The 13528-nt window shown below is 44.4% G+C and overlaps 1 protein-coding gene across 1 annotated transcript; it reads left to right on the top strand.

Moving 5' to 3' along the window:
* The first annotated feature begins 70 nt into the window (after positions 1 to 70).
* Positions 71 to 13485, top strand: HARS1 (histidyl-tRNA synthetase 1). The gene is made up of 13 exons (XM_036845837.1): positions 71 to 247; positions 527 to 616; positions 5881 to 6000; positions 8194 to 8289; positions 8931 to 9056; positions 9687 to 9794; positions 9946 to 10044; positions 10274 to 10367; positions 10583 to 10710; positions 10803 to 11045; positions 12293 to 12409; positions 12609 to 12755; positions 13102 to 13485. The coding sequence occupies exons 1-13, from the start codon at positions 158 to 160 to the stop codon at positions 13171 to 13173; spliced, it is 1530 nt and encodes a 509-aa protein (XP_036701732.1). The 5' UTR covers positions 71 to 157; the 3' UTR covers positions 13174 to 13485.
* Positions 13486 to 13528: the final 43 nt, after the last annotated feature.

The raw sequence follows: 13528 nt of genomic DNA, 5'->3' as shown, positions 1-13528 counted from the left end.
CTTCCGCACTTCCTGTAGGAGCCGGAAGTGATTGTTGTACTGAGTGGTGGCTTTCTAGGCGTGCGGGCCCTCCACTCGATAGCCGGAAGTCATCCGAGCTGAAGCGGTGGCCCCCACAACCTACCTAGACAGCAGTCAGCTCCAGTTGGCAGCCAGTATGGCAGATCGTGCCACGCTGGAGGAGCTTGTGCGACTTCAGGGAGAGCGCGTGCGGGCCCTTAAGCAGCAGAAGGCCGGCGCCGAGCAGGTACGACCCAGGAGGCAGGAGAGGGGACAAAGGAAGGCCTGGGAGAACAGAGCGGGGAGTGGTCTGCACAGAGGATGGGGATGTGGAAGAAGGGACTGGACTTGTAGGTAGGAGGACGGGCTGGGTGGGGAGGTAGCTGCGGTAGGACCCGAGAGAAGCAAAGCTAGGCTTGGGAGAGAGATATGCCGCACATCCTGAGGAGGGAGGGATACTGAATGAATGATGGAAGAGGGAGGGGGTGGCAGATGTGGTAGCCCAGCGCCTACTTTCCCTCCACAGATCGAGGAGGAGGTGGCAAAACTACTGAAACTGAAGGCACAACTGGGCCCTGATGAAGGGAAACAGAAGTTTGTGCTCAAAACCCCCAAGGTAAATATTCCTTTAGGGAGCCTCTGAGAGGGTCCCTAATTCCACTCACAAGGACGCATGTATGCCTGCTTCTCTGAATCAGGTCATTGAGGAGGATCTGAAATCCTGCAGAGGAAACAACAGTTGGCTGTAGGCGCCAGGCTGGATTGGACTCTGAGTCATTCTGGGATGGCAAAGTGATGGCAGAAACTAGGCCAGCTGGGTGCTTAGGGGAGTCTACCTGCTACTGCTACTCCTTCTTTCATTCAGTAAATATTTACTGAGTGCTTACTGTGTGCCTAGCACTGTACAAAGCAGTGAGTGTACCATGGTGAACAATATAGCCTGCCCTCAGGGAGCTTACATTCTACTGAAGGAAACAGGCTTAGGAGAAATAATCCCACACATGGATATGTAACTACAAATTGTGTTAAGTGATGTAAAGAAGTAAAAAGGATGCTCTGAGAAAAATAAGGGAGAACTGGGAAGTCTGAAGAAGTGATAGACTAGCTAACCTAATAGATGAGTGGAAGACAGCCGGGTGAAGAGTGTGAGGAAGATAAGTCCAGGTAGGGTATGGAAATCCTGAAGTGAGAAAGAACCTTGGTAGTTTCCAGGAACTATAAAAAGACCTTTATGACTAGAACCAAATAGAGAAGGAGAGTAGAATGGAATGAAGTTGGAGATTCCTAGCTCAACCACCATGATTTCAGTTCAGATGCCACTTTCTGTAAGTTCTATAAACTGAACTATTTACCTATCATCTGGGTTCCCTTGGCACTTCATAAGTATCTCTGTTATTGCATTTATTGCTGACTTTTCATTATTCACATGGTTTATTTAACCTGAGAGTCTGGGACTAAATACGTATTCAATGAATGTATGTGAAATTTAATTCCAAAGTAGAGGGGAGATGATCTGTCTTCCTTATGTTGAGATGTCACCGTTTAAGAGTAATTCTTTGGGCTCCTAAAATCACTGAGCTATTCCTTTCTACATATAACTCATTTCAAAGGTTAAAGAGATGGTGTAAAACGCCAAGGCAGTGACCATCAGTAGTTATTCAAACTACTGGGTGAAAAGATTAATGGGGATTTATGATAGATCAGGCTGACCTCAGTTAAACCCAATGATCAATCTTAGCATCACTAAAAGTAGGACAACCAGACATTATGTTCCTCTTGACGTGATGCAATAAGAAGTACACAGCACCACCTATGAAGTATTCTTGCCAAGAAGAATTGTACCTGAATCTAATCAGTCTTCAGACTTAACTACCAGTTTACCTAACTACCAGTTTACTGGAAATATGGGAAATGGAGGAACATGTTAAATGACCACATTGAATAAACGGTTAACCAAATCTAGAACGAGAAAAATTCTTTCAGGAAAATGACTCAGTTTCCTCAACAAATAAAGGACATTTTTTTTAAAAAAAGGAAAGGAAACTGTTGCAGATTAAATAGACATGAGACATATAAACCAAGTACAAGTTGTGAACTTATTAAGAATCTGATTCAAACAAGTCAACCATAAAAAGATATTATTGTGGCAGTTGGGGGTAATTAAACATGGTTTGGGCACTAGGTAAAGGGTTGCTGTTAAATTATATTGGTTGTAAGAAAGGTATTGTAGTGTTTTGTTTTTTTTTTGTTTTTTTTTTTTTTTTTAAATATTTATTTATTTAATTTTGGCTGTGTTGGGTCTTCTGTGCGAGTTGGGTTTCTGTGCGAGGGCTTTCTCTAGTTGCGGCGAGTGGGGGCCACTCTTCATCACGGTGCGCAGGCCTCTCACTGTCGTGGTCTCTCTTGTTGCGGAGCACAAGCTCCAGACGCGCAGGCTCAGTAGCTGTGGCTCACGGGCCTAGTCGCCCCGCGGCATATGGGATCCTCACAGACCAGGGCTCGAACCCGTGTCCCCTGCATTGGCAGGCAGATTCTCAACCACTGCGCCACCAGGGAAGCCCCAGTGTTTTGTTTTTTAATCCTTATATGTTAGACAATCATACTGAAATATTTATGATGAAAGTATATGATATCTGGGATTTACTTTAAAATACTGCAGGAAAAAAAAATGTTGGGGCTTAGATAAAATAAGGATAGCAGATGTTGATAGTTGTTGAAGGTAGGTAATAAACACAGGGTGGGGTGGTCCAGTGTACTATTCTCTATAATGTCTGTTGGAAAATTTCCATAATTTAATGTTAAAAGAAAATGAGATACAGCAGAAACTAACACAACACTGTAAAGCAATTATACTCCAATAAAGATGTTTCAAAAAAAAAAGAAAATGAGAATATACTGGAGAGTTAATATCCACTTAGTTTGTTGAAATACATTTCTTGACATGTGATTCATAATTAACAGAAAACTCAGTATTATGGGGAAAGGACTTTTTCAAGGAAACTTCCTGGTCAAAATTATTTTCATAATGTTATTTGCCTTTTTCACTTCGTTTGCGGTGAAGGTGCAAAAGCACTGGTGTGTAGAACTGCTGGTGTCTTAGCACAAATTAAGATGTTGGCACTGAGCTGTACTAATAACCATTATGTTCTTTACTTTCGTGAACTCACAGTAAAAAAAAAGATTCAGTTTCACTTAAGAATGTCCTTGATAAAACAGTAAAAATTATTAATTTTATTGAATATCGACCCTTGAGTACACTGTTTTTTAATATTCTGTATGATGAAATGGAAAGCACAAATAAAGCACTTCTGCTGCATTCCAAAGTAGGAAAAATGCTTGTGCCATGTGTGAACTGTAGGCTGAACTAGCTGCTTTTTTCATGGAAAACCTTTTTTATTTCAAAGAAAAACTGAAAGATAAACTGTTGTGTTAAAGATTTGGATATTGGGCAGATATTTTCACAAAAATGAACAAAGTGAGCCTTGTCACCTCAAGGAAAACATTCAGCGGTATTTGTTGCCAGTGATAAAATTCAAGTGTTGAAGTCAAAGTTAGAACTTGTGTTTTCCACCATGAGCTTGACAGGTTCTCAATACTTGAAGACTTTCCTGATGAGATCTATGGTGACATGAACAAATACGGTTTTTTGATATTGTATAATGAGGCATATCAACATTTGGAAGATCTATGTAACTGTTATCAAAGAACAAATATTTTCTAAATGACCAATGCATGATGTTATAAAATTGTGCCTGCGTAAAATATCCAAAGTACAAGATAGAGTAACAGATATTTCTAAAATCGTACTAAAATATACATAACATAAAATTTGCCATTTCAACCATTTTTAGGTGTACAGTTCAGTGGCATTAAGTACATTCATATTGCTGTGCAACCATAACCACTATTCAACCCCCAGAACTTTTTCATCATACCAAACTGAAATTCTTTACCCATTAAACAGTAACACCCCATTCTACCCTCCCTCCAGCCCCTGGTAACCATCGTTCTACTTTCTGTCTCTGTGAATTCTGGGTACCTTATAATGGATTTTAATGTAACAGTGTGAAAAGTTCATTGATGTAGTTTCAGATTCCACATTGCAAACCAATCCTTAAGAAGCTCTCCCTCTTTGGATTTTGGTGTAGTTTAAAAAGAATATCTGGGGCTTCCCTGGTGGCGCAGTGGTTAAGAATCCTCCTGCCAATGCAGGGGACACGGGTTCGAGCCCTGGTCTGGGAAGATCCCACATGCCGCGGAGCAACTAGGCCCGTGCACCACAACTACTGAGCCTGCGCATCTGGAGCCTGTGCTCCACAACAAGAGGCCGCGACAGTGAGAGGCCCACGCACCACGATGAAGAGTGGCCCCCGCTTGCCACAACTAGAGAAAGCCCTCGGACAGAAACGAAGACCCAACACAGCCAAAAATATAATTAATTAATTAATTAATTAATTAATTAAAAAAAGAATATCTACAATTAGCTGAAAAGTTTATTAAAAATATTCCTCCTTTTACAATTACGCATCTCTGTAAGGCTAGATTTTCTTTATATATTCAACCAGAACAACATATCACAACAGAATTGAATGCAAAAAGCATATATGAGAATTCAGCTGTCTTCTGTTAACCCAGGCATTAAAGATTTGCAAAAATGTAAATCAATGCCACTCTTGTCACCAAATGTTTTTGTTTTGGAAAGTAGTTACATTTTCCTAAAATGTTATTTATGTTAACATGTAATGGATTTTCTTTTTGTTGAGTGAATTAATATTTTTAAATGTTTGCAGTTTTAATTTATAATACGATAAATATTGATAGGTATAATCCACTTTGGGGTCCTTAGTAAATAGTAAGAGTGTAAAGGAGTCCTGAGACTAAAGAGGTCCTACTTGTGAGTAGCATATAAAAGCCCAAACTAGAAGCTCTGACCTGGAAGAACAGAGTTCTAGTACTGACTGCCAGGAAACAGCCAAATGGCCTTAAGTAATGATTTAACTTCTCCACACATTCAAATTCATTTACTTAGCCCTTGTCATAGGGCTATCAGAAAAAAATTAAAGAAAAAAATAGTGGGGACTTCCCTGGTGGCACAGTGGTTAAGAATCCGCCTGCCAAAGCAGGGGACACGGGTTTGAGCCCTGGTCCGGGAAGATCGCACATGCCTCGGAGCAACTAAGCCTGAATGCCACAACTACTGAGCCTGTGCTCTAGAGCCCACGAGCCACAACTACTGAGCCCGCGTGCTACAACTACTGAAGCCCACGCACCTAGAGCCCGTGCTCTACAACAAGAGAAGCCACCGCAATGAGAAGCCCGCACACCGCAACGAAGAATAGACCCCGCTCGCCACAACTAGAGAAAGCCCGCGTGCAGCAACGAAGACCCGATGCAGCCAAAAATAACTAAATAAATTTAAAAAAAAAAAAAAGAAAGAAAAAATAGTGTTCATTAGGATTTTTTTTTAAGGTATGTTGGGAGAGAATGTTACTTGTAAAATTTGGAATTAGATTCATTAAGCCAGTTTGAGTTGGTTATATGCCTGTCATCAGGTAGATGTTATCTATTAGGCAGGGGAATGTTCTGTTTCCCAGAAAATGAGTTTAGGAAAATTTCTCAGAGAACAGAGTTCCAATAATTCTAGAAGACAGAACCAAGCTAAAAAGGGGTTGGAATTTAGAAGGGTGAGAGCAAATGGGTGTGGTAATTAATAGGGAATTGTTTGTACTTGTTTTACAACTCAGTGACCTGTAGGAAAACCTAAGTTTGGGGCAGGGTTTTCATTCGCCATCATTGAAGTCATGCTTTTATATTTCTAGACCTTACTGTTCTTTGTTTTTAAACCCCATCCCTGCTTCTCTGGCTGATTTTGACTCCAAGGGCACAAGAGACTACAGTCCCCGGCAGATGGCAGTTCGGGAGAAGGTGTTTGATGTAATCATCAGCTGTTTCAAGCGCCACGGTGCAGAAGTAATTGATACACCTGTATTTGAACTAAAGGTGAGGGGTGGATGAGGAGAAATTGCATGGTGGAATAATGGGTATACAAACAACAAAGAGGATGGCAAGAGAGTGAAGACCAAAGGTCTCTCTCTTGTTGCAGACAAAGATTGGCATTTTCTCCATGAGAAGGGGGACAGGACTGGCATAGAGAAAGAGGCCCTGCTTTTTATTTACCTTGGTTGTGGCCAGCAGCATCCAAAAGAGAGCCCTTCTCAGGAGTGGAAGTTGTTATGGCTCCTGTCTACATTGAATTCCATGGCACCTGTACTTGAGATGTTTCCTAGATACATGTAAATCGAACATATAAAGGATAAATATGCAACCAGTCTCCTATTGATGGACCCTGAGGTTGTTTCTAGTTCTTTGCTATTAAAAAACGGTTCTTTGCATCCCTCCCTGCTTAAAACCCAGTGACTCCCAATGCATTTATAATAAAATCCAAACTCTTTACTCAGGCTTACAAGGCCCTACATGATGTGGCAACTGCCTACCTTTCCCACCTCATCTCATGTGCTTCTTCCCCTTGCCCACTGTGCTACCATGGTCTTTTTCTATTCCTGGAACATACTAAATATGTTTCTTTCTTCGAGCCTTTGTTCTTGCTCTTCCCTCTTGCTGAACTCCCTTTTTCTCTAGCTCTCTGCATGACTTTAATTCCAGAGTAAATTAGACATGACAGATTTTAATTTCAGATTTCAACTAAAATGCCATTCCTCAAATACTCCTCTCCAACTGCCTTGTCTAAAGTAGCCCTTGTCTATCACATTGACCTATTTTATTTCCGTTAAAGCAGCTATCACTATCAAAAGTTATGTTAATTTGTTTCCTTGCATTAATGTACTGCCTGTCTCTTTTCATTACTATAGAAGATCCATGAGGGCATGGACTGCCTTTGTTCACTGATGTATACACAGGGCTTAGAACAATGTCTGGTACTAGTGGGCATTTATCTGCAGGGTAAATTCACAGAAGTAGAATTTCTGGGTCAAATGGTTGTACTCATTCCTATTTCTACCAACTATATTAGTTTGCTAGTGTTCCCATAACAAAATACCATAGACTGGGTGGCTTAAAGAACAGAAATTTATTGTCTGGAGGCTAGAAGTCCAAGATAAGCTGTCAGCAGGGTTGGTTTCTTCTGAGGGTCATGAGGGAAGGATCTGCTTAAGGCCTCTCTCACTGACTTTTAGATGGTGTCTTTTCCCTATGTCTTCACATCATCTTCCCTCCTCTGTGTCCAAATTTCCTCTTTTTATAAGGACATGAGTTATATTGGATTAAGACTCATCCTAGTGACCTCATTTTACCTTAATTACTTCTTTAAAGACCTGTCTCCAAATAGAGTCACAATCTGAGGTTACGGGGGCCGGGTGGGTGCAGGGAATAGGGCTTCAATATATGAATTTCGAGGGGACACGATTCAGGCCATAATACCAACCACTGTATTCTCCGGCCATAACACCAACCATTGTATGAGTGTTTCTATTTTCTACACACTGGGAATTTTCAGGTTTTTTGAACTTTGCCAGTCTGATAGTGAAATATATTATCTTGTTGAAGACATCACAGGGCAAGGACTCTCTCAGTTTTGGCTTTTGACAGTGTTCAAATCTTAGGCCGTCATAAAAACATTTATCTTTGTTGATCTAATGACCCACTCCTAGGCATTTATCCTCCAAAAAAATATTCAAAAGAAAAAACTGTGTACCCAAATATATTTATTGAAATGCTATGGAATTTTTTTTTCAATTGGAATAACCTAAACATCTATCAGTGTAACACTAGGAAGGAAGGAAATAGCTTCTTCTCACTAGAATATTATGCAGCTTTTTTTTTTTTTTTGGCCATGCCGCACAGCTTACGGGATCATAGTTCCCCAACTGGGGATTGAACCCAGGCCCTCGGCAGTGAGCGCGCAGTCCTAACCCCTGGACCACCAGGGAACTCCCAATGCAGCTTTTAAAAATAATACTTCAGCTGTCACAAAATGGAAATGTGATAAGCAGAAAACCAAATTGGTATTTCCTTGATTATAACTACATCAAATAAGGAAACATTGGGAGAGAGAACAGAGGAAATGTAGATAAGTTGAAATCAGTCATAGTTAGAATGGTGGGTTTTTGTTTTTAAAACTTCCTTTCAAATTGTTATATTTATCATTATGATCACATTTCTTTATGTTTTCTCCAGGAAACACTGACTGGAAAGTATGGGGAAGACTCTAAGCTTATCTATGACCTGAAGGACCAAGGTGGGGAGCTGCTGTCTCTTCGCTATGACCTCACTGTATCTTTTTAAACTTTGGATGTATTGGCCCTTTCTGGGCTGGGGCTTTTTCTAGCCTCAGGTTTGGGGGCAGCTAGACATAAGGTGGGATCAAATATAATGCATCTTGCAGTCAGGGAAGTTATTTCTCTAAACCAGGAGCTAGGCTTTGGCTAAACAGAGCATAGCTAGCCTTCGAAGGCTTCTGAATCCTGAGTGAGACCTCATCTTTATGTCAGGGTCCAGTTCTGACTCTGCCAACAATCCCCTGGATTCAGAATACGTCTCCCTTGCCCTGGCTGGTGGACAGAGTTCTCCCTAATTGACCAACAGCACTTTTCCTTTATCTCCAAGCTATGTCAGAGAATCATCTGTTTAGAGATCCCTACTTGGGGCCCTTTTTCTGCTCCCTGGCCAATCTGCCCACCCCCCTGCTGTGCTCAGCACAGCCCAAAAAGAAAAGAGCCTTAATATTTTATGAGACTTCAGCTGCCCAGTATGGTAACAAAGTTGATTCTTGCTGATGTTCAGAAATGCTGTTAATCTTACAGATGGTGGTTTTACCCACACAGGGTGCGGTTAGACCCCAGCTTCTGTTGATGATGATAATCAACTTCCAGACTGTGAAAGGTGGGGCTTTCCCCTTAACTCTTTGTCATCAGGTTCCTTTTGCTCGATATTTGGCAATGAATAAACTGACCAACATTAAACGCTACCACATAGCAAAAGTATATCGGCGGGATAACCCAGCCATGACCCGAGGCCGATATCGGGAATTCTACCAGTGTGTGAGTATGGGGGCAGGATGGGTAAGGAGGCCCTCCCTTGAGCCAGTAGAATCTATTGAGTACTTTTGGTGTCCTGAAAAATCTAGATGCCCCAGATAATGCTAACCCTAAGATTTCTTTAGTATTTTCATATACAGGACAGGGATTACTCTCCTCATTTTATCTGAGGAAACTTGAGGCTCAGCAAGATGAAGAGATCATAGGGATAAGAAAGGCAAAGTTAGGACTAGAACTCTGGGTCCAGTGCTTTTTATATTAAACCACAGTGATAGGATCACAGCAAAGGATGAGGAAACTGGATTTGAGGTACTGTTGCCCAGACTGGTGGCACAGATTCTGAATGAATAAAGGACTAAGGCCGTATAATTGCTCCCACAACAGTGGAAGGAAATAAGGAAAAACAGATGAGTGAGATAATGAAGGAATAGCCCTGTGGATGGGAAGAAAACCAGGACTGGTAAGAGACCCAGGAATACTGGGGTTTTGCTCTGGGCTGACAGTCAGACGGAGAATGAAGAATGTGGTCTGCGCATGAGTGCAAAGAGGCCTCCTTCATAGAGAGCAGAGCTCCCAGGAGTCCTCCCTCAAGGTTAAACCCCTGAGGATCTCTAGCTAACCCTCTCCCTACAGGATTTTGACATTGCTGGGCAATTTGACCCCATGATTCCTGATGCCGAGTGCCTGAAGATAATGTGTGAGATCCTGAGTTCACTCCAGATAGGTGACTTCCTGGTCAAGGTCAGAGCTGAATGGGGCTGGGAGGGCAAAGCTGGGCCTGGCCTCTCACAGGAGAAGGTCCTGGTGCAGAGGAACCAGTAGCCTAAGTGTCCAAGGCTATCGAGGGTCCTGTAAAGAGATTCTCTTCTCACTATGCCTTGGGTCGCTGCAGGTGAATGATCGGCGCATCCTAGATGGGACGTTTGCCGTCTGTGGTGTTCCTGACAGCAAGTTCCGCACCATCTGCTCCTCAGTGGACAAGCTGGACAAGGTAATGACCCAAACCCCTGACTCTTCTTTTCCCAGATCACACCCTGCCCTGAGAAATGGAAAAGATTAGGAGAGAGAGGGCCCTGCCTCTGTGCCCACAGAGGAAGATTAGCCCCAGGATATAGGTTGATGGGCAGCTTCTGCTCAAGACCACCCCCTGAGAAGGGCTCACACTTGCTCTGCACTGGGGAAGCTGCCCAGGGTTCCCTGACTGGTATCTGTCTGCTCAGGTGTCCTGGGAGGAAGTAAAGAGTGAGATGGTGGGAGAGAAGGGCCTGGCACCTGAGGTGGCTGACCGCGTTGGGGACTACGTCCAGCAGCATGGTGAGAAACAAACCCTGCCTCCCCGGCAGCCATCCCACTGCCCTCAAGCTAAAGCCAGACTCCTCCGTGTGTGTGTGTGTGTATGCACTGGAGAGAGAGGGAAAGGGAATGCATGTGTGTGTGTGCACACATGCATACATGTGTAATCCAGAGGAAAAGGTAAAGCCCTTATCTTTTTCTTCTTGTCAGTCTGGCTCACAAATCTGTCTCCCCAGGTGGGGTATCCCTGGTGGAACAGCTGCTCCAGGATCCTAAATTGTCCCAAAACAAGCAGGCCTTGGAGGGCCTGGGAGACCTGAAGCTGCTATTTGAGTATCTGACCTTGTTTGGCATTGCTGACAAGGTGAGTCAGGTTGGGATGGGAGCCTTAGCTGAGCTCCGGGGCTGGAGGCCTTTGATCCTCATCTGCTACTGACCATGTTCTTATCCCTCCAGATCTCCTTCGACCTGAGCCTTGCTCGAGGGCTGGACTACTATACCGGGGTGATCTATGAGGCAGTGCTGCTACAGCCCCCAGCCCAGGCAGGGGAAGAGCCCCTGGGTGTGGGCAGTGTGGCGGCTGGAGGGCGCTATGATGGGCTGGTGGGCATGTTTGATCCCAAAGGGCGCAAGGTGCCATGCGTGGGGCTCAGCATTGGGGTAGAGCGGATCTTCTCCACTGTGGAGCAGAGGCTGGAGGTAGGTCTTCGGGCTGGGTGGAAGACATTCTGGGCAGATGGTGGCACCTGAGCTATCTTCTTTGATCTCTAAGGGGGCAAGTAGTACTGCATTGGGCAAGTTGCATCTTTGCAAAGAAATGGAGAGAAGACTGTTGCTGTCCTTCAGACTCCCACCCCATTATAGGCCAGCTTGATGGATCTTTGATCATTCTTTCTTCACAAAATCCTTTGCTCCCTACTTCCTTCAGAGCTGTCAGGAATCTAGGCCAGTATATCCAAAGACCTGACTCTTCCTCATAATACAGAACACTTACTACTTTACTACTCTGTGCTAGGCACTGTGCTTACTGCTTTTCACGCATTGTCTAATCAAACTCTTAAACAGCCCTCTGAGGGTAGCTACTTTTATTATTTACATTTCTTAGGCAAGGGAACTGAAGATTATAGATCAAATAATTTGCCCAAGGTTTAAGTGGCAGAGTCAGAATTTGGATGCAGGCAGTCCAACTCCAAAGTCTTGCTCCCAACCACTCTGCGATATTGTCTCTAAGTGGGAAGCGTGTATCTGAGGCTGTGGGATCCCTCAGATGGCTATCCTGACTCTCTAGCACCTAGAGTAACATGAAGAAAGCCCTTCTTGGCCTCAAGCCCACCTTTGTTGCTACTGCTCTTAAGTGGCTGGTTGCCTTTCATCCCTCGGGTAATGCTCTGGCAGTAACCTTCCCACTGCTCCCACCCTTTTCTCTAGAGTGGAACCCACTGGTGTTTTCCAATTGAGGTCACTGTTCCAGTAGGCATCTTATGTTGTAAGAACAATGGGAATAGTTTTCCAGAAAAAGAGACAGCAGCAGCATTCTTTCTCCCCTCCATCCACACACCCCCCAAGTTGTGCCCTATGGCTGACGTATAAGAGACACAGTCTCCTGACTGTGGGAACTAGGACTGCCAGGGGTGACTGGATTGCCTGGGTGAGCTCAGAATATCACTTATGATGCATAAGGTTCTAGATGGAGATAAGCTTGAAGTTACTGTACATAAGCTACCTTTGCCCTCCATTATTAATTCTGGCAAGTCATAAGTACAAGCCAGTCAGTTCATTTCTTATTCTTCTAAGAGCTACTTTTTGCCCAGTTGCTAGATGAGAAGACTAGCCTGCCCTGGTGGAGTTGGGCCTGGTCTCAGAATCCTGACAAGAGCCTGCTTTGTTTGCTCTTTTAAGGTGTTGTAAAGGGTAGCCCAGTTCTTTCTTAACTGCTTCTTCCCTAGGCCTTGGAGGAGAAGGTACGGACCACAGAAACACAGGTGCTTGTGGCATCTGCACAGAAGAAGCTGCTGGAGGAGAGACTGAAGCTCATCTCAGAGTTATGGGATGCTGGTATCAAGGTAGAGGAGGCAAGCGCCAGGGTGGCAGCAAATTTGGGAGTGCTGGACACAAACGAAATAAAAGCTTATCCATAGTGGCCTGCCATTACTGTGACTTCTTGGGGTGAAGGTCAGAGCAAGGTGCCAACTTGGGCCCCAAGGAGGTTGTCCCGGAGGACTGCAGAAGACAGCCTTCATCTCTTTCCCTGGTCCCCTGCAGGCAGAGCTGCTCTACAAGAAGAACCCCAAGTTACTGAACCAGCTGCAGTACTGTGAGGAGGCAGGCATCCCACTGGTGGCCATCGTTGGTGAGCAAGAGCTCAAGGACGGGGTCATCAAGCTCCGCTCGGTGGCCAGCAGGGAAGAGGTAAGTAGGTGGACAGGAGGGCTGAGGGATGGGGAATGTGTGCCATTTCGGCAGGCCAAGGCCCATCCAAGACCTAAGCAAAAGCCTGGCATTCATATTAACGCCCACTCCTAAAGGACTTAAGGGGGTAACATGTTACTATGGTCATGGCAGGGTAAAATCTCCATCCCCACACATACCCTGTGTCTCTCCACCTCCCCCAAGAAGCGCTGTCTCTCCCCTGAGGTGTTTGATTGGGTTCCTGCGCCCAGCTGAGCCAGGCATGATGACTAGAGGAAGGCATGGGTGCTCAGAGAGCAGTGGAACACAAGATGCTCATACCACCTTGTTCCTCCATCCTGGCCAGGTGGACGTCCGAAGAGAAGACCTTGTGGAGGAAATCAAAAGGAGAACAAGCCAGCCCCTTTGCATCTGCTGAGTTGAACTATCAGAGGAAAGTGGGACTGGCACTATTTAAGGCTAAGACAAAACTCTGCATACGTACTTCAACAGCTTTGCACGTTTCCTTCCCAACAGGAAGACCTGAAGAGTGGTCAGAACAGAGACTTTTTTATTTTTATTATGATTATTTTATTGGTAATCACAGGCAAAAATGGCCACCCAAAAATGGGTGGGCCACGGGGAACTGGCCCAAGATGGTCTCCTCGGCAGGGCCCTACAACCAGGTGGAGGGAACGCTTCCCACAACCAGCCGCCGCGGAAGGTCCAATAAAATGCCTCAACCACTGGAGCCTGCCTGTGTCACTACTGCCTAGCCCTGCCTTCCCTGTCAG

This window comes from Balaenoptera musculus, chromosome 3, assembly GCF_009873245.2.
Source record: "Balaenoptera musculus isolate JJ_BM4_2016_0621 chromosome 3, mBalMus1.pri.v3, whole genome shotgun sequence".
Classification (NCBI taxonomy): Eukaryota; Metazoa; Chordata; class Mammalia; order Artiodactyla; family Balaenopteridae; genus Balaenoptera; species Balaenoptera musculus.
The sequence above is the reverse complement of the archived record's forward strand: the minus strand, read 5'-3'. Positions and strand labels throughout refer to the sequence as shown.

What these genes read in the sequence shown, in the direction of transcription:
- HARS1 (XM_036845837.1), top strand. Translation starts at nt 158, where the DNA reads ATGGCAGATCGTGCCACGCTGGAGGAGCTTGTGCGACTTCAGGGAGAG. An exon ending in AGAAGGCCGGCGCCGAGCAG is followed by an intron (nt 248 to 526) that starts GTACGACCCAGG and finishes TTCCCTCCACAG; the next exon opens with ATCGAGGAGGAGGTGGCAAA. An exon ending in CTGTGGAGCAGAGGCTGGAG is followed by an intron (nt 11,046 to 12,292) that starts GTAGGTCTTCGG and finishes CTTCTTCCCTAG; the next exon opens with GCCTTGGAGGAGAAGGTACG.